The sequence below is a fragment of the Lithobates pipiens genome, unplaced genomic scaffold, assembly GCF_037356315.1.
Source record: "Lithobates pipiens isolate NorthernLeopardFrog02 unplaced genomic scaffold, aLitPip1_a1.2 Scaffold_16, whole genome shotgun sequence".
In the NCBI taxonomy this organism is placed as follows: Eukaryota; Metazoa; Chordata; class Amphibia; order Anura; family Ranidae; genus Lithobates; species Lithobates pipiens.
In genome coordinates this window covers 481555110-481576397 of record NW_027507748.1, presented here as the reverse complement: position 1 = coordinate 481576397, position 21288 = coordinate 481555110, and the positions used below count along the sequence as shown (strand labels likewise).

The 21288-nt window shown below is 43.4% G+C and overlaps 1 protein-coding gene across 4 annotated transcripts in view; it reads right to left on the bottom strand.

Annotated features, from left to right (window-relative positions):
* ABCC4 (ATP binding cassette subfamily C member 4 (PEL blood group)) overlaps nt 1-21288 on the bottom strand; it is a 508465-nt gene that overhangs the window by 280633 nt on the left and 206544 nt on the right. For all 4 annotated transcript variants that reach the window (XM_077483041.1, XM_077483039.1, XM_077483040.1 and 1 more), the window contains exons 14-17: nt 16318-16414; nt 13850-14053; nt 12951-13091; nt 10902-10939 (exon numbers count right to left, since the gene is read on the bottom strand). In XM_077483041.1, coding sequence (XP_077339167.1) covers nt 10902-10939; nt 12951-13091; nt 13850-14053; nt 16318-16414 — 480 coding nt within the window. The remainder of the gene's footprint in view (nt 1-10901; nt 10940-12950; nt 13092-13849; nt 14054-16317; nt 16415-21288) is intronic.

Here is a 21288-nt window from a genome sequence, read left to right as displayed (position 1 = left end):
ACATAGCCTCCTGAACCCATAGGCCGCGTACACACGGGCGGACTGTTCGCCCAACTTTGTCCGCTGAACAGTGTTTGGGCGGACAGTCCGCTCGTGTGTGGGCTTTCAGCGGACAGTTTCAGCGGACAGTTTGACGAACAAGGTTTTACGGAATTTCTGAAAAACTGTCTGCTGAAACCTTGTTTCAGCGAACAGTCCGCTCGTGTGTAGGCTTGTTCCTCAAACTAAGTTCCGCGCATGCTCAGAAAGGATTTACACGCCGAAAGTTATAATGCAGTGTATAGGACGTCGTATTTTTCGTCCCGTCGTACGTGCCGTTCACGTCATCGCGCACGGTTTCAGCAAACTGTTCGTTCGTCGTGTGTGGCCATGTCCGTCCATGCTAATTTTGAGCGGACTGTTTGCCGAAACTGTTTGACGGACAGAGTTGGGCGAACAGTCCGCGCGTGTGTACGCGGCCATACACTTACTAGTGGCTGCCTGAATTACTGACTGGTACTCCCCCACAGCAACTTGTAAGAGGATTATCAGCCCGGTGCACAGCGGCCATCTTGGTACACCCGGTGCTCTCCTACCACTGGCAAGCCACCCCCTGGAGGTCAGAGCACTTTGGCCGGCTGGTCCATGTCTCCCCCCAGTGATGGACAGATAATTTTATTTTTATTTTATTTTTCCCTAAATTGGGAGCATGTGCGGCTTCTGGAGATGACAGACGAGTAAGTCCAGTGCTTCGTCCCCCGCTGCCTTCTCTGTACTCCCGCCGATTGATTTGAAGCTCTGCTAGCCCCGGGAGTTACCTCCTCAGACTCCTGAAACTGGTACGCACCCCATGGGCAAGATTGGAGACCAAAAACAGACCTACGCTGCAACACTTCAGCATTGAGCCCCCTCCACCATGGACTGCTACATGCATAGGCCCTCATCCGCAACCTTGAGTAGCCAGAATGTAACGACGGACCCTCCAGAATGCCCGGAGCCTGTGACAGGTACTCTCTTTGATACTGTTCATACACATGTACAAGGGTCACCTCCCCCACCTCCCCCATTGACGGCTGACATACTTGATGCCAAACTGCAATCATTATTCCAGGCCATTACATATAAAATCGCCCAAGAGGTGGGTAAACTTGCCAAAGTACTAAGGGGATGTCAGGGAACTCACTGTGTGAATGTCTGTCCCAGTGTAGCAGCGGTTTATTTTCATTCCAAGGGCCATGCGCAGTGTCCCCGTCAGAAGCGAACGTGTTCCGGAACGAACGGACGCACGATCCTGCCAATACGAACACGAGGACGTGCCAACCGAACGTATGTGCGTACTCACGCGCGCACGACCACGTCCACCAATCCTGGCACATCTCACCATATATAAACAGGATCCTGACCTGATACCTGTGCTGGATTGTCTTCAGCGTGTCCCCGAGATACCTGATCGTTGTTTGTACCTGTGACCTTGTTCCTGATTACCCGTCTTGCTCGACTATTCTTTTGGATCATTCCTGCTTACTACTTCCTGGATTATTACTGACCTCGGCTTGGACTTCCTACTTCGGCTTGCTTCCTGATTTTGTACCTCACTGCCAGCACGTTATCAGACCCCTGCTCGTCCTTGACTATGTACCTGCCTTTCCTTCCTGTACCTCATTGCCAGCCAGTTGCCAACCTTGCTTGTTCCTGACATCCAGTGTTTTCCTCATACCTGCTCGGCTTCCGCTGAATACCTCCGGTGACCAGTCTATGCCTCTTCCTCCGTGAGGATCCAGTGTCTTTGAGCCTTCATCTTCAAATCCGCAGGCACCTGCACCCTTTCGCTGCCTCAACACTCCCTGTCCCCACTTCCAAGGGTGTTGAGACCGGAACCATGCAAGAGGCCACCCCCAGCAGTCTGACTCCGCTGTAAGGTACGTGACAGGGGAGAAATAGGCCAATTGGGAGAACGCACGGATAACCTAGAATCTAAATTTGATGAGCTTGTACAATATGTTCAAGTCCTTGAGGAAGACAATGCTACCATGAAACACTCAATCACACAGCTCCAAACACAGCAGGAGGACCTTGAAAATAGGGAACGCAGACAGAACTTGCGAATCAGAGGTATTCCTGAAGCAGTGGAAGACAGAGACCTCCGTTCCTATCTTTTAAGCTTGTTTAATGTGGTGGCCCCCAACATCCCTGACATAGACTGGCGCCTGGACATGGCACACAGATCCCTTGCCCCTAAACCCCCAAATGGAGCCAACCCGAGGGATATGGTTGTCAGATTTCACTAGTACGACAGTAAAGAAGCACTCACTATCGCCACCCGCAACCAATGTAGGCTAGATTTTAAAGGATCCAAAATCCAGATCTTTAGTGATCTCTCGCCTATCACCCTGGCCAGGCAAAGAAATCTACATCCCCTGACACTTCATCTTCAGACCCACAAGGTCATGTACCGCTGGGGTTTCCCATTTCGCCTCTCTGCATCTCGTGAAGGTGTACAGTACTCTCTATGTGACCTCCATGAAAGTGACAACTTCCTATGTAACTTAGGCCTGCCGCCTCTCCCTGATGAAGATCCTGTGCCACTACCTGCTACTCCTAAACCACCAACAGCTCCAAGCCGCATCTGGACCCCGGCGTGGCAAAAGTCATCTAAATCCAACTTCACACCTCAGAGGCGCCCTTCTTCCAGATTCCCGACCTGAAGATATATACACTTGGCTGCAGCCTTGATTACCAATTTTATATGGTTCTTTGATGTCCCTGTCTAGCCCATCTCTTTCCGAGTGGGCTTGTTCGCCTCCTTGCCCATGGGGTGTATTGCCAGTTGTTTTTATGGCACCCTGGTCCAAGAAAGAAATGTTTTTTTTTTCACAGTTTTCAGTTTGTGGTCCAGGACTTGATGCATCGGAAGACGAAGGAGGACCCCCCCCCTCCATTTTTGGTGGCCCTTATGCTCCCCTTTCCAGTCCCAGGCTTAGACCTGGGTTTCCTGGAGGCGCTCGGCCTCCCAGGCTACTTTTTGAATAAAGCTCAGTTTTTCTTTTTTCTCTTATTTTTCCTTCTCTGTTTTTGTTTCCATTTTTCATTTTTATTTTGGTCTTCTGTTTTCCCCAGGTCTTTTTCTTCTGACCTGCGGCTGCTACATATTCTATATTATTTTTCAGTTACAATGCTACTGTTATACTAACTGTTGTCATGTTCTCCTTTACTTATTATATGACCTCTACACCATGGAATCTCTCATTTAATGTATGTATTGAAGCGTATCTTATGCTTATTCACCAGGTTGAGAGGTTATGGCGTTAAAGTTTTTGACTTGTAATGTGAAAGGTTTAAACTCTATTCAAAAGAGATGGTTGGCTTTGAAAGAGTTTAAAGCTTCCGGGGCTGATGTCATTTTGGTTCAGGAGACTCACTTCCGTCAAGGGGGATCCCTTAAATTCGCTAGTAAACACTTCCCGATATCCACAATGGCCTCTGACCCTGAATACTTCCAGCTTAATGAGAATATGGTCTCGGGGCGCTCCACCCTATGGGAAGCCCATAAAGCAGTCTTCCGGGGACATTGCATTGCTACTGGTTCTCGTCTGAAAAAAAGATGCAGCATTTCAACGCTCCTCTATCCTGTCCAAACTCCATAAAGCAGAGAGCCTTTTGCTGTCTTCCCCCACGGTGGCTGGGCTCCGGGCTGTCACTTTCCTCCGAAATCAACTCAAGTCGCTGGATATGAAAAAGATTGATAAATCCCTTCTGTGGTCCAAACAGAAATTCTATGAATATTCTAATAAACCCCACAAAATGCTAGTGAACAAGCTAAAACCTCGCCCCTTTCTCTCATCCCCAGATTTTCTCAGACAAACTGACGGCACTCCTACCTATTGCCCTCTCACCATGTCCAAAGTCTTTGGAGAATTTTATCGCAAATTATATAGCGGTTTACAAAACGGACACCAACTACAATTTTGCACAGGAGAGCCCACATTTACTTTCTCTTTTTACTTCCATACTTCAAGTTACTATCCCCCACCCTCAGTTCCTTCATGCATATATCTCCATAATTCCGAAACCTGGTAAAGACCCCTCCCTCCCTGACAACTATAGGCCAATTGCTTTACTTAAGATTTACTTAAGATATTCACGAAAATTGTAGTGAATCGACTCTCACAATTCATACCTAGACTCGTGCACAAATACCAAGTAGGCTTTGTAACTGCCAGACATGCTGGTGACAACACGAGACGATAGATTTATTGAACAGAACAAATCGTCCCGCTCTAATATTGAGCCTTGATGCACAGAAAGCCTTTGATAGGCTCAGTTGGCCCTTTATGTTTGCCACACTTTCCAATTATGGTTTCAGTGGCCCCTTTGTGGCAGCGCTGCGTGCTCTATATTCACAACCCTCCTCCCAAGTCCAATTGTCCTATCTATCCCCAGCCTTTTCTCTGAGTAGCGGTACCAGACAGGGATGCCCGTTATCCCCTTTACTTTTTATCCTTTGTCTTGAACCCTTAGCCGCAGCCATCCGTGTCCACCCTGACATTCGAGGGGTCTCCCTATGTCGTAATGAGTACAAACTATCATTGTTCGCAGACGATATCCTTTTGACTCTGACCAGACCTCATACCTCTCTCCCAAGTTTACATGCTTTGCTTAAAGAATTTAGCTTTCTTTCAGGGTATAAAATCAACACAAGCAAAACAGAGGCCCTACCAGTACTCATCCCACCTTCGGATCTTGTCATCCTACAGCAAAACTATTCCTATCCCTGGTGCTCAAACGCTCTTAAATACTTAGGGATACATCTCACCCCTTCATACTCAACACTCTATCAGGCCAACTTCCCCCCACTCTTCCACGACATTGATCGACTCCTGCGACAATGGGACACTTATCCCATTTCTTTCTTGGGTCGCATCAATGTCCTGAAGATGTCTATTCTACCGAGACTCCTTTATCTATTTGAGACTTTGCCGATTCCTGTCCCTATGTCACAGCTCGAAGCCACTCAGAGATCTTTCCTTAACTTTATCTGGCACTATAAGGCCCACCGAATAGCTAGCTCGTGGTATTGGCCCCGAGGTCTAGGGGTGGATTGGGGGCCCCAGACATTATTAAATATTTCTTTGCCTCCCACCTCAAGCAACTCATCACTTGGTCTTCTCGAATGGCATCCAGCATTTGGTCGGAGATTGAAATGAGTATCACCAGACCAGTCCATCCCTGCTCTATGATTTGGACAAATTTAGAGACCTCTATGATTCAACTCTGAAGTCTTTGCTTGCATCCGATGTTATTCACGCTTAACATATGGAAGAAGTGCTCGCGCCAATTCTCCCTCTCTTCTACATGCCCACCCCTATTAAATGTATTATTCAATCCTGATCTCCCGGACAGCCTTTCTTATACTCGAATGCTCCCATGGACACGAGCAGGAATTTTCCAGCTCAGAAATCTTGTACGCCCACTTACCCACACACTTTTACCTTTTAATGAAATATCAGATCCCTAAGCATTTATTTTACTCTCCAATTCAAACATTTTTCCTCTAAATCCCTTACTCTGACCTTAGATAAGCCTACCTCATTTGAACTATTATGTTCTCAAGGCCCATATCAAGCCCATCTTATTTCAGATATCTATAGATACCTGCATGAAACTTCTCCACTCACCAATCCATTTCACTCCTACATGCAGAAATGGTCCCAGATTATTAAGCGACCTATCCAACTCCCTCGGTGGCAGAACATTTGGGAGGCCACTTCCAGGTCTTCAAGATGTGTGGAGCAGAGAGAGACGACCTATAAGATACTACTCTTTTGGTATAGGACCCCGGAGAATTTACATAGATACGATTCCAAAGCTTCCCAGGTGTGCTGGAGGTGCTGAGATGACGTCGGTTCCCATTTCCACATTTTCTGGGTATGTCCCATGATTCAGCCTTTTTGGTCCTCCATCCAGACCCATCTACAAGAGCTCTTTGAAACTAATCTCCCTCTGGACCCAATCCAATATCTTTTGGGCTTGCCATTCCCTGGTTTAGCCAGACATGCCCAAAAGTTAGCCACCTTTTTTCTCTTGGCAGCAAAGAGGGTGATACCTCTGAAATGGTTGTCCCCCATCCACACCCAACCTTACACAGGTTCTACAAACATTGGAACAAATTTGCAAGATGGAACACATGACTGCGACAGTTCATGATACACTTCCTCAATTTTCCAAGACTTGGGACTTGTGGGATCAATCGAAAGCTTAACCGAGGTACCGTTTCACTATCCCTCCAGTAGTGCAGCAAACTTTTAAGCATAGGTGCTAAATATTATGTCTCTTTAGTTTTGTCAGCGTGTTCTTTTTTGCGACTCCATGGTGCTCCCTCCCTTTCTCCCCACTCTCCCCCCCTCCTAGGTGGGTTCTCCCTAGGGCATCCTGGTTTCTCAGTTTGGGCCCCTGGGGACCCCACTGACACTAGATCCAGAGATCAGCAATTCCTTTTATGTGAAATATTGTTTTTGTTTGTGCTGCATGCTCCCTGGGTCTCCCCCCCCCCACCCTCTCTGTTCGGCATCTATTTTCTGTTTTCTGTTTGTATTCCTTTTCTTTAAATTTAAATTTAATAAAAAATACAATATAAAAAAAAAAAAAATTGTGCCTGCTCGTGGAATGGCGACAAACTTTGACCCTTAAAAATCTCCATAGGCGATGTTTAAAAATTTCTACAGGTTACCAGTTTTGAGTTACAGAGGAGGTATTTTGCTCGAATTATTGCTCTCTCTAACAATCGCGGTGATACATCACTTGTGTGGTTTAAACACTGTTTACTTAACCACTTTCAGACCGGACCATTTTGCTGGTAAATGACCAGAGGTCTTTTTACACTTTGGCACTGCGCTGCTTTAACTGGTAATTGCGCGGTCATGCAATGTTGTACCCAAACAAAATTTGCGTCCTTTTCTTCCCACAAATAGAGCTTTCTTTTGATGGTATTTGATTGCCTCTGCGATTTTTATTTTTTGCGATATAAACGTAAAAAGACCGCAAATTTTGAAAAAAAATGATATTTTCTACTTTTTGTTATTAGAAAAATCCAATAAACTCAATTTTAGTCATACATTTAGGCCAAAATGTATTCAGCCACATGTCTTTGGTAAAAAAAAAGTCAATAATTGTATATTTATTGGTTTGCGCAAAAGTTGTCACATCTACAAACTAAGGTACGTTTTCTGGAATTTACGCAGCTTTTAGTTTACGACTGCCTATCTCATTTCTTGAGGTGCTAAAATGGCAGGGCAGTACAAAACCCCCCCAAATGACCCCATTTTGGAAAGTAGACCCCCTAAGGAAATTGATAAGAGGCATGTTGAGCCCATTGAATATTTTATTTTTTTGCCTCAAGCGATTGAATAATGACAAAAAAAAAATTTTTTTTTTTTTTTTACACAAAGTTGTTACTAAATGATATATTGCTCACACATGCTATGGGCGTATGTGAAATGACACCCCAAAATAAATTCTGCTGCTTCTCCTGAGTATGGGGATACCACATATGTGGGACTTTTTGGGAGCCTAGCCGCGTACGGGGCCCCGAAAACCAAGCACCGCCTTCAGGCTTTCTAAGGGCGTAAATTTTTGAGTTCACTTCTCACTACCTATTACAGTTTTGAAGGCCATAAAATGCCAAGATGGCACAAAACCCCCACAAATGACCCCATTTTAGAAAGTAGACACCCCAAGCTATTTGCTGAGAGGCATGTTGAGTTCATGGAATATTTTATATTTTGCCACAAGTTGCGGGAAAATTACAAACTTTTTTTTTTTTTTTAACAAAGTTGTCACTAAATGATATATTGCTCATGCATGCCATGGGCATATGTGAAATGACACCCCAAAATAAATTCTGCTGCTTCTCCTGAGTACGGGGATACCACATATGTGGGACTTTTTGGGAGCCTAGCCGCGTACGGGGCCCCGAAAACCAAGCACCGCCTTCAGGCTTTCTAAGGGCGTAATTTTTTGATTTCACTCCTCACTACCTATTACAGTTTTGAAGGCCATAAAATGCCAAGATGGCACAAAACCCCCACAAATGACCCCATTTTAGAAAGTAGACACCCCAAGCTATTTGCTGAGAGGCATGTTGAGTCCATGGAATATTTTATATTTTGCCACAAGTTGCGGGAAAATTACAAACTTTTTTTTTTTTTTTTTTTTTTTCACAAAGTTGTCACTAAATGATATATTGCTCACGCATGCCATGGGCATATGTGAAATGACACCCCAAAATAAATTCTGCTGCTTCTCCTGAGTATGGGGATACCACATATGTGGGACTTTTTGGGAGCCTAGCCGCGTACGGGGCCCCGAAAACCAAGCACCGCCTTCAGGCTTTCTAAGGGCGTTACAGTTTTGAAGGCCATAAAATGCCAAGATGGCACAAACCCCCCCCAAATGACCCCATTTTGGAAAGTAGACACCCCTAAATTTAGGGGTACACTAGTGAGACTAGGTAATAAATGGCGGGTGCCCTGAAACTATAAAAAAATAACTAACCAACCAGCGTCACCTGTAACAGTTATATGGTGATCACTGGTGAAAGGGTTAACTAGGGGGCAATTAGGGGGCTTTATGCGGTAGTATATGGGGGTCCCTGGCGCTATAAAAAGCTGCAGCGAACCTAAATACCTACCTGCCTAACTAGCGTCACCTGTGACACTAATACAGCGATCAGAAAAACGATCGCTTATTAGGCTGGGTTCACACTGGAGCGATGCGGGAACGCCACGAATGCGCGGCGGGTTCCCGCATCGCATGCCTCCCGGCGGCAGTTCACACTGCCCTATGCGAACTGCTGGGAGTGTCAGTGAAATGTTACTGACACCCCCAGATCAGTTCGCATATCGCAGTGCGATCTGCAAACTCGGATCGCATGGTGTGAACACCCATGCGATCCGATTCTGCTGCGGGCCAAAAAAAGGGTCCCGTGCGAATTTGCGGCGGGTGCGGCGGGTGCGGCGAATGGCTGAACTCGAATCGCACAGAGATCGGATGTGATTTGCACTGCAGTGCGGTGCGAATCACATCCGTTCTCATAAACCGCTGCAATGTGAACCCAGCCTTAGTGACACTGGCGACGGGGGGTGATCACGGGGTTAAACCTTTATTGGGGGGGTTAGGGGGGTACCTTAGAACTAAAGGGGGCTAACCCTAACTGCCCTAACAGTTATTAGTCACAAATGACACCCGCCGGGTGATCAGGGGGTTAAACCTTTATTAGGTAATAAATGGCGGGTGCCCTGAAACTATAAAAAAATAACTAACCAACCAGCGTCACCTGTAACAGTTATATGGTGATCACTGGTGAAAGGGTTAACTAGGGGGCAATCAGGGGGCTTTATGCGGTAGTATATGGGGGTCCCTGGCGCTATAAAAAGCTGCGGCGAACCTAAATACCTACCTGCCTAACTAGCGTCACCTGTGACACTAATACGGCGATCAGAAAAATGATCGCTTATTAGGCTGGGTTCACACTGGAGCAATGCGGAAACGCCGCGAATGCGCGGCGGGTTCCCGCATCGCATGCCTCCCGGCGGCAGTTCACACTGCCCTATGCGAACTGCTGGGAGTGTCAGTGAAATGTTACTGACACCCCCAGATCAGTTCGCATATCGCAGTGCGATCTGCAAACTCGGATCGCATGGTGTGAACACCCATGCGATCCGATTCTGCTGCGGGCCAAAAAAAGGGTCCCGTGCGAATTTGCGGCGGGTGCGGCGGGTGTGGCGGGTGCGGCGAATGGCTGAACTCGAATCGCACAGAGATCGGATGTGATTTGCACTGCAGTGCGGTGCGAATCACATTCGTTCTCATAAACCGCTGCAATGTGAACCCAGCCTTAGTGACACTGGCGACGGGGGGTGATCACGGGGTTAAACCTTTATTGGGGGGGTTAGGGGGGTACATTAGAACTAAAGGGGGCTAACTCTAACTGCCCTAACAGTTATTACAGTCACAAATGACACCAATGCAAAAAAAAAAAAAAAAAAAAAAAAAAATGACATTGGTGTCACTGTGACTGGGGGGCAGGGGTAATTGGGGGGGTGATCGGGGGTAAAGGGGGGGTGTGAGTGTGCCTGGCATGTTCTACTGTGTGTGGGATGTGTTGGTGCAACTTACTGATCCGCTCTCCTCCGTGTCGGAACGAAAAATACCGACACGGAGGAGAGAATACATCACTTCCTCTCCTGTGTTTACATTACAGGAGAGGAAGTGATGTCACCGGGGATTTCTATTCGTCGGGAGCGATCGCGAGGGGGTGGCCATGAATGAATGGCCGTCCCCTCGTCCGGGATCGCTCCCGCACGAATACCGACCGCCGCAGGCACCGGGCGGGGGCCCGATCGGGCCCCCGACCCGCGGGAGGCAAGGGACGTACATGTATGTCCTTATGCCTGCCCGTGCCATTGTACCGACGTACATCGGCGTGCGGCGGTCGGCAACTGGTTAAAAGCAATACATTTAAAAAAAAAGAAGGCCGTTGGGCGGAAGTGACGTTCGATGTTGCTTCCGTCATCCAACGGTATGGAGTCACGTGGGGGCCATCATTCCCTCACTCAACTTCCTGTCTCTGAGGGGAGAACAATGGCTCCAGTAAGCAGCAGAGATGACTGGGAGGCGGCGGTAGGGGGGTGGGCATCTCTCTCGCCACCGATAAGAGTGAGCTTGCGGCGAATCCGCTGCAAAGACCACTTTTATCCGAAAGCGGACCGCCCGCTGTTTTTAAGAAAATACCGGGGTTATGGCAGCTATCTGCTGCCACAACCCTGGTATTTAACATCAAATTACTGGCATATAACGACCGCAGGCAGTCCGGAAGTGGTTAAATTCTTTAATCAAAGTGTTTATGTAGTTTTTAGAAATCTTACCAGTAAGAAAGCCACCAGTCTTGCAAAACATAGGCCACCTGTATGAGCACAAAAAATTAAGTTGGAATTCAAATCTATACATTTTTCATAAATAAAGAATACTTTAAATACTTTAACAAGTGACAGTGGACATAGTTTTCAAGTTGAGTAAAGAAAAGTTTTTGTTACACACTAAATACCATTGGATTTTCACAATTCTTGTACTGCACTATAATACCCAAAGGGCCTGGTATGGATTTTTTTTTCTTAATTTTTCATTGCCTATTCTTTTTTATTTTTTACATTCAGCTGTTAGCTGGGAACCCCACTGACAGCAAATGACTCATTTATTAAATTCGTGGTGGCCATCCACTCCTTAACAACCTGCTGATGGCCACCTGCTCCTTAACAGCCAGCTATTTACAGTGTTTGTTAAGGAAGCGGCTACCGTCGGCAGTAAATTACATCAGGCTATCACTACTAAAATAGCGCATGACTTCCTAAAACAGCGCATGCGTATTTTAGTAGCATTTTTTAGTGAAGGTCAGATTTTTTTTTTTTAAAGCTGTGCAGTATCTTACCGCATCTGTGGTAAGATACTGCTTAGCAACAATGGGCTCCATTCACAATAGTGATACTATAGACTCATTTTTGAGAGCACGCACAACTCAAACAGTCTAGACACCCATTCTAATGCCCTATACACACGGTCGGACTTTCAGTCAGAAAATGTGCAATCGGATTGTGTTGTTGGAAATTCCGATCATGTGTGGGCTCCATCTGACTTTTTCTGTCTGAGTTTTCGACACACAAAGTTTGTGATCTGGATCTAAAATTTTTCGACAACAAAATCCGATCATTTAAATTCCGATTGCGTGTAGACAATTCCAATGCACAAAGTGCCAAGCGTGCTCAGAATAAATTACGAGACGAAAGCTATTGGCTACTGGCCTCTTTATAGTCCTGTCGTATGTGTTGTACGTCACCTCGTTATGAAGGATCGGATTTTCCAACAACTTTGTGCAACCATGTGTATGCAAGACAAGTTTAGGCCAAAATCCGTCAGGAAAAAAAAATAAAAAATCAGACGGATTTTGTCGGACTGTCCGACCATGTGTACAGTGCATTACAAAATAGCTGATGGAGTTAATGATAAACTTTTCTTCACTAGTTCAGCTACTCATTAGGTAAACTAGTAAAGATGAGAACTTCTGTGTTCATGGGGTCCGTCTGTAATCTGCCAGCAGCTGCTGGTTCCTTAAATATCGCATGCATGGACCACTACTTATTTACCACATGTATTTATTTATTTTTTCCTTTTTGTGAATTTACTTTAACGCCTGCTTTATGTGGTATTTGCCAAGCATTTTTGCTTTATGCAGTATTTTTTCAGAATCGCATCCGGAATTTGGGAAAACACTTAACTACCGCATGCGATCCGCTTTTGTGAATTGAGCCCACTTGCACAATAGCAGGTCAGTGGTAAAAGGAGTAATGGTGTACAGAACATAACTGTACAGAGAAGGAAAAGGAAAGAGTTTGACTGTACCAAGAGAGAGGTGAATGCATTATTGTGCAGGGAGAGACAGCGAGAGGAAAGGGCAGTACTGTGTAAAACACTGCCAAGAAGAGGAAAGTGGAGGAGAGCTGTGCAGAGTAGAGCTATGAAGAGATGAAGAGGAAAGGGCAGTCTTGTGCAGAGAGCATAGCTGTGAAGGGGAAAAGTCAGTATTGTACACAGAAAGCATAGCTGTGAAGAAGAAGAGGTACTATTGTGCAAAACATAGCCATGAACAGGAAAGGGCAGTATTATGCACTGCCATCATTGGAGGTAAATGGAATGAGGAAAAGGCAGTATTGCGCAGAGAGAGCATAGCAAAGAAAAGGAAAGAGCACTATTGTGCAAAAAATAGCCTCAAGCAAGAAAGGGACAGTAAGAGCATAGCTATAAAGATAAAAAGTTGCAGAAGAGCAGAATTTAGCAGAGAAGGTGGCAAAACTGTGTAGAATAGCAAAACAAACTTTTCACATGAAAAACATGGAAGCTGCATTTAATCCTGACACACATACCTGTGCTAGGATATTTAGAAGTAAAAAAATAAAAATCATCAGATAACTGGACCCAGACAGGAAGTATTTCTTGTAGACCTTGAAGCCAACAGTTCCCTCGGATCGGCTCTCCTCTGGAACTGCAGTCAGCACTGGTTCAGTCTGTTACAAAGGACACAAGCACCACAGAAACATGTCAGTAAACCCATAACCATACATTTCAATACCCCAAAAGGGCTAATTTATGAAAACTGGCAGCTACTCCCCAATTCAATTCAAGAGTGTGACCCATTGCTATGGCCAAACCTTCTAATCATGTTTCCTATTTTAGAACATACTGTGTGTGTGTATATATATATATTATATATATATATATATATATATTATATATATATATATATATATATATATATATATATATATACACACATGCATATAAATATACACACACACACACACACACACACACACACATTTTATATATATATATATATATATATATATATATATATATATATATATATATATATATATATATATATAATTTTGAATAATAATAGTACTTGTTGCAGTAAATTACATATGCAAGCGGCAGGCAACCTCTGAGACAATAATTTAGAAACTTAAAGGCTAACTTCACTTTTGGAACAAGTTACATGTTTCACCCGTATTTAGGGTGGAACATGTAACATGTTCCAGCTCCTACCTCCTCTCCCCCTGATGCCCCCCCCCCCCCCCCCCGCCCTTACAACTTTTGGGTTTAATAATGCTTTAAATTGTTTAGGCACAAGGGTTGTATCACTTTAAAACTAATGGATTGGCTGTGTATCGTCTCCCATCACACTACTATGATTGCGCAAGGACAAAAAGTACAATTTGATGACCATATTTTTCCTATACATTAAGCTTCCTGAACTTACCGGCAAAGAGTCTGCGGCCCCCTCTTTCTGTGACTGTATAGAGGATTCTTGTGACCACACTGAAGACTGGGAAAAAGTCCGGATTCTGGAGGACTTTACCAGCTGCCCTTCAGGAAGTTCTTCTTCCCCACTTTTCAGGAGGGATGCAAAATCGACCCCAGACTGCAGCAGTTCTGCAAATGTTCCCTTTCCTACCATCTGGCCCTTGAATATCAGAAATGTTTTTTTTTTTTTTTAACAAGTTAGTAAAATGTAAAAGAGAAATATATGTACAAAAACAAACATTAAAAGATTTTGTCTACATTGGCACAATAATCATCCTGCACTCTCAGCATCTGGCTACCACTCAAGATGTATCATAGTTTCTATCCCCTTTATCTTCTGAATCTGCCCTCCTTGTGCACTTTCCCTCTATCAGCCCAGCACAACCACATTCCCACAATGTCGAAGTAGGCTGCAGGCTCTACACTCCACAAGCAAGGGGGTATAGAAGAGGGGATGAACACTAAACTGAGTGAAATAACTGACTTTAGCACAGATACATACTGTATGTGGCATCAATAACAAAAGCAGCTGATAATTTCAATGTGGCGGATTTACTAATCGATTGAATTCAATAAGTGAATATTGCCTTTATTTATCCAATTATGTGAAAAGCAAATCAGTTCTTTTTTTCTTACCTGCAAATGATTGGGCATTTAAAGTAAACAAGAATTCACATGATTGGATAATTGACATGGATATTCACTCAATTAAATGAGTGAAGATTTTTATCAGCTTCATTATGTTTCCTGAAGATGTTCTTTAAAGCTCTGTATTCATGTTAACACAGCAGCTTAGAATATCGCCTTTATACAGGCTTCTTTATTATAGGCACTCAACAGAAGGATAACAAGTGGGAGGCCATGTGAAAGCAGCATGGGCTCACAGGGGTTGATTTACTAAAACTGGAGAGTGCAAAACCTGGTGCAGCTGTGCATGGTAGCCATCAGCTTCAGCTGGTTCAGTTAAGCTTTGAAAAAAAAAAAATGGAAACTGATTGGTTTCTATTCAAAACTGTATTGCCTTGTACACATGGTCGGACATTCCGACAACAAAATCCATCTGATTTTTTCCGACAGATTTTGTGCCAAACTTGTCTTGCATACATATGGTCGGACAAAGTTGTCGGAAAATATGATAGTTTTGAACGCAGTGACTTAGAACATGTACAAAAGGGCAGTAACCAATAGCTGTGGTCTCTTAATTTATTCTGAGCATGCGTGGCACTTTGTCCATCGGAATTCATACAATCGGATTTTGTTGTCGGAAAATTTTAGATCCTGCTCTCAAAGTGTGTGTCGGAAATTCCGACGGAGCCCACACACAATCGGATTTTCCGACAACACGATCCGATCGCACATTTTCCGTCGGAAAGTCTGACCGTGTGTACAGGGCATATCAGATTTTGCACTCTCCAGTGTTAGTAAATCAACCCCATAATGTCATGCTATGACTGGCTTGTACAAAATCATCACAGTATATGCAAAGAATGACTTTTGGACAAATAGCATTTTTTTACAGGTCTGGAAGTGAATATACATCACTCACCTTAATTTTTTTAAAGCATCACGTGATTACTAGTAACTGATAAGACCCAGTCAGCAGAAACAATGTCCAAGGGTCATTGTTCTGATTTAACACAACGCCTTGTGATGCCTTACAAAAATCAGTGGGTGAGGCATTCGCTTACATACCGACTTTACTCTGATCAAAGTTATCCCTTTGGAAAGGCTCTAAGGAAATTCTGTCTAGAGTATTCCTACTTTTATTCTGAATTATTAAAAATATACTTAGTGGTTAGAAACCTCGGACATGAAATATGATCAAAGCATATCCCTCTATAGTGTGTGCTTGTCTAAATTAAGAGCACTAAGTGTCATATCTCAGTGACTTGTGTCAGCCTGAGTCATTTCTGATAAGTTTTAAGGACACCAAGAGAAAAATAGTGACAGGGGAGGGCGCTCCAGCTGATTGACAGCCTCAGCTCTGTTCTTGTGTACTGTGTGGAGGGGGGGGGGGGGGGTGTCCCTTCCCTCCAATCAAACCTCAGAGCTCTCCTCACGCTCCTCGCTCTGCAGAGTGTAACTTCAGATTCCCTCCCTTTTCCTAGCCACTAGCGAATATTAATTTGCTATGGTCACACAACTGAGTGGGCTCGGGGAGCAGAGCCCACCCTTTTTGAAGCCAATTCGTGCCTCTGGCTCTAATTATGTGCTTTGAAAAAAAAACAAAAAAACAACTCCATTAGAATCCAATGGAGTACGGTGCCCTGCATGTAGATTAGGGGCCGGGCGGCACCCCTGCATCCCTTATGGACAGGCCACCACTGGATCCATGTATGGCCAGCTTTAGTTCTCCTGTTTGCAGAATTTGAGCTCAGTGAAATTAAAATGTCAGTTACAGTGACCTTGAGAATAAAAGCATACCTCTTTAAGGATAAGAATGTGTTTGGCGGCAGTCAGGTACTGAAGCTGATGGGTCACCAAGATGCAGAGCTTCTTACGCAGAGCCTGGGAGATGCACCTTCCAAGAAGGAGACAACAATTAAACTACAATGAAAATTTAAACCAGACAAAAGCCCAAAGTTTGGTCTAAATCAAACGAAAAAGATCTTCCAGTATATGCAAAGAAAATCATTACCACTATTTTCTCCTGAAGATCATCATTCATGAAAATCACAATTTAAGAAAAAAAAATTAAAATCAAACTCATGCGACTATAAAAATTTCAATTACAAACTAAATCCTAATTCTGCTCGATTTTCTGCTACAAGCAAAAGAAAAATATTCTGATCTGGATCCGCATGAAATGGTGCTAAAGCTAATCATTAGCAACGATGAATACATTGGAAATCTGAAAAATAAGACTTACAATACAACAATCTTAACATGTATATATTGGGAATAACCATATTTCAGAAATGTAAATGTGTTATTCAAATGACTGAAAAAAGTCTCCCAGCATGCTAATTATCTATTCTGCTTAAAAGCCCAATGCTAATAAAATGTGGTGCAAAGGCACAAGCAGCTGGGTTGCAATAATTCTTTCACTATGTCAGTACAAAAAAAGGAAATTCAAAGTCTAAAATAATATTAAACATACTTTTTGTTTTTTTTTAAGCACTTTCAGGGGCTAACTGTATCACTTGCTGAGTATGCAGATTCTTTATCTTTCAATTCCAGTTTAAGATGGTGCCATGATCAAACGCCCAGGTTTCCTGTTTCAGGGTGGCGCCTTTGTCTGGTACCATGATGTTACCCATGTATGCAGGGACTAGAGTTGTATCTCCCTACACTGTGTGCATCAGTAGACAGAAACACACAGCCCTATAACCTAAGATAACAAGGTACTTCCCTGTTCCTCCCCCATCCCTTTTCCAAACCGACTAGAGACTACACTGTCCACTATTAACGCTTTACTGTGAAGACCAGTAGTTCAAGGAAGCAGCACTGAGAGGACAGGAACCAACAGCATTGAAAGTTGTAAAGAGCAAGTACTGGGTTAAGAATTTTAACAAATCGTTTACTTGCGAATGCTTATTTTACTGTGCTGTGTTAAAGTTAACCACTTGCCGACCAGCGCACGCCGATGTACGTCCTATTTTTGAAGAGGGATATCTCAGTAACGGCAGCAGCTGCTGCCACAACCGAGATATCCATCTCTTCAGGCGCCAGTCGGCTGTACGATAACGGTGGTCTCCGCAGCGGATTCGCCGCGAGATCACCGCCTATCATGCACAGCTCTCACTCACTCTTCTGAGCACTTACCAGGAAGGGACAGGGTGAGTCATAAGAGAGCCAATGAGGCACACCTCCTGCAGAGCTGGAGGTGTGCCTCTGTAAATCCAGGAAGTGAACAGGCAGTAGCTTCACCTTCCCACAGTTAACCACTTAAGCCCCTGACCATTTGGCTGGCCAGAGACCAGAGCACTTTTTGCAATTTGCCACTGCGTTGTTTTAACTGACAATTGACGTCCTTTTTTCCCCACAAATAGAGATTTCTTTTGGTGATATTTGATCACCACTGCAGAATTTATTTTTTTGCACTATAAACAAAAAAATAGTGACAATTTTGAAAAAAAAATGCATTATATTTTACTTTTTGCTATAATAAATATCACCCAAAAAAATATAAAAAACATATTTTTCCTCAGTTTAGGCCAATAAGTATTCTTCTACATATTTTTGGTAAAAAAAAAAAAAAAAAAAAAAAACAAATTGCAATAAGCGTTTGGTTTGTGCAAAAGTTATAGTGTCTACAAAATAGGGAACAGTTTTATGGCATTTTAATTATACATTTTTTTTTTTTTTGCTAGTAATGGCGGCGATAAAGGATTTTTATTGGGACTGCACCATTATGGCAGACAGATCAGACACTTGGCGCGATTTTGGGACCATTCACATTTATACAGCAATCACTGCAATTAAAAATGTATTGATTACTGTGTAAATATGACTGGCAGTGAAGGGGTTAACCACTATGTGGCACTGTAGGGGTTAAGCGTGTCCTAGGGAGTGATTCGAAATGTGGGGGGGAGGGGCTGTGTGTGACACGACACTGATAACTGCTCCTGATCACAGGGAGCTGTGATCAGTGTCAGTGCCTTTAGGCAGAATGGGGAAATGCTTGTTTACATTAGCATTTCCCCATTCTTCCCCTCCGTGAGACTATCATGGGTATCCCCACGGACAAAGTCCCTGGGACCCGCAATCACATTCACGGAGCTCCCGGAGGGCACGCCCGCAAGCCGCCTCACTTCCCTACCGCACAAAGTCAAATGACGTCCTTGACTTTGAGCTGGGTTATCTGAATGATGCCTGCAGCTAGAGGCATCATTCAGATATTCTTTCCAGCCGGCGATTCTGTGCACCATAAGAATGATCATAGCAGCAGTTTCACTGCTTGATTATTCTTATAGGGGACGCCCCCCCCCCCCTCCTGCCGCCATCCGGTGCTTCTCTGGGCTCTCCCGTGCCATCGGGGGCCCAGAGAAAGAATCGGCCGAATATATATATATATATCACAAAATATAAATGAATAAATTATCCATCAAATATCAATCCTACGTGTACAGCCAAAAAAATGTGAATAAAAATGTTGAAATAAAATATATATATAGAAATGTAAGAAAATCAAAAAGTGAAAGTCCAAAGTGTTAAATACCCAGAGAAGATATATTTGTGAATGAATATAAACATAAAAATTAAGAACTAAATTAAAATTCATTAGTGTCCATAAGTGAAAAAGCTCTCTCCTGGGACACGAAGAAAGCTCTCTGGCCTGCCCTGATACTTGGAAAACGCCAGGTGATCATCTGCTCGAGGCATACATACCCGGCCTGGCAACCTGTGCTTCTTTGGGCACTATACCTCCTGTACCACCTTCAGAGATATACTGCGTTTAGCCACAAGGGGAGCCTCTCATCACCTTGGCCTTGTATCAGGAAGTACTACTGACGGTCAGTAACTACCAGGAGTCCAGGGTACCCTGACAGGAGGATTACCACCAACACCCGGAAAAGGAGGTTATACGCCTGTTACCCCAGCAGGGATGAGGCACTCTGGCAAGTGCATTCATAAGAGGGGCCAATGGAGGAAGGAGGGGAGGAGCACTGACAAGTCACCTGTATTTACAGTGGTGTTTTTTGCACAAAAGATTTTTTCACTTATGGACACTCATAAATTTTTAACTTAGTTCTTCCTTTTTATATTTATAATTATTCATAAATATATCTTCTCTGGGTATTTAACACTTTGGACTTTCACTTTTTGATCGTCTGGACATTTCTATATATATTTTATTTCAACATTTTTAGTCAAATTTTTCTGGCTGTACATGTAGGATTGATATTTGATGGATAATTTATTCATTTTGCGATATATTAATTCTTATTGATGTTGTCTTCTGGTAATAATATATGTAGATATATATTTTTTTTGCACTGTTCACTTTATACACATACAATTTTTGGCACTTTATTATCCTTATGCACATTGCACTTTTTATGTAGAGTTGTTTACATAAGCCTGTTTACACATACGTATTTATTTTTCTTGGTGTGGTTAGTCTATGCCCACGTACACACGGCCGGAGATTTTGCCAACCAAATCCGTTGGATTTTGCCCGTCGGATTTAGTCCGACGGTTTGTGTCCGAAACTGTTGCATACACACGGCCGGGCCAAGTTGGCGAAAAATCCGATCTTTCAGAACGTGATGACGTAATTTCATTATGATGGGACTACATTCAGGCTAGTAGCCAATAGCTTTGATGTAGGAATTTGATCTGAGCATGCGTGGCACTTGGTCCAATGAAAATGCTCTACACATGATCGGATTAGGTCCGTCCGGCCCAGTTGGTCGGGAAATATTTCCAACATGTTGGAAAATTGGGTCGGACGGAGATTCGGACGGAATCAGTCCGATGCATACCACACACAGTCTGATTATCTGACGACACGGTCCGATAAGACTCATTCCGACAGATTCTCCGACCGTGTGTACAAGGGCTATGCGTGCACCCACCATATGCATTTGTATATAGTTTATAGAACAGCGCCATCATCCCTTTGTAGACTTTCTCCTTATTCATTGGCTCCACCTTGGTGGAGTTTTTTCAGAGAGGCTGCAGTTCACTTCCTTTAGCGCGGATTTTTTAGAATATTTACTCGCCATTTATCACCACCCTTTGGATTAGCCCCTGCAGTAGTGTTGTCAGTGCACAGAAGTGCTCACCTAATTTCTTGCAGGATCTACAAGTATTTCCATACTTTTTTCAAAGATGAACAGGAACATTTTGTGTGCATTGGTGAAGCATATTTTTTTTCTTTTTTCATATACACCTTAGTCACATAATTCATGCGTCTCTCTGTAGTTTATTTTTCTGTACAGTTTGCAAGTGTCTCTTTCACTTTGGGACTGTTATTATTTGTATAGGATTTTATTTATCTTTTTATTTGGGACTTATTTTCACATTTTGTAACTGCTATTATTTGTGTACTGTGGGAGTGTCATTTATGTTCATGCATTTACTTTTTGGGATTCACATATATGATGATTTGCATTATCCGTTGATCATCCTGATTAGAGTGGCACTTTTGAGTTCTGTTACACAATTTGTATCAATTGTATCAAAAGTGTGCCAGCTGCTTTTTGCCAATTTTTTAAGTTTCATTTGTCACAATTTGTAAGTGTCCTTTCAAACCAGCAGGCATGGTTGTGTACTGCACAACCCAACAGTACTTGTTTTTTATGTTTTATTTTTTAACTCAAACTTTACAGTCCGTTTAACTCTATATGCAGCAGCTTGTTGCAATGTGTTATAGCTTGCGCTAAAATTCTAAATATTCTACTTTTTATCAACAGTATGGTCAATGCTCCAAGTGTCTCCCACAGCAGC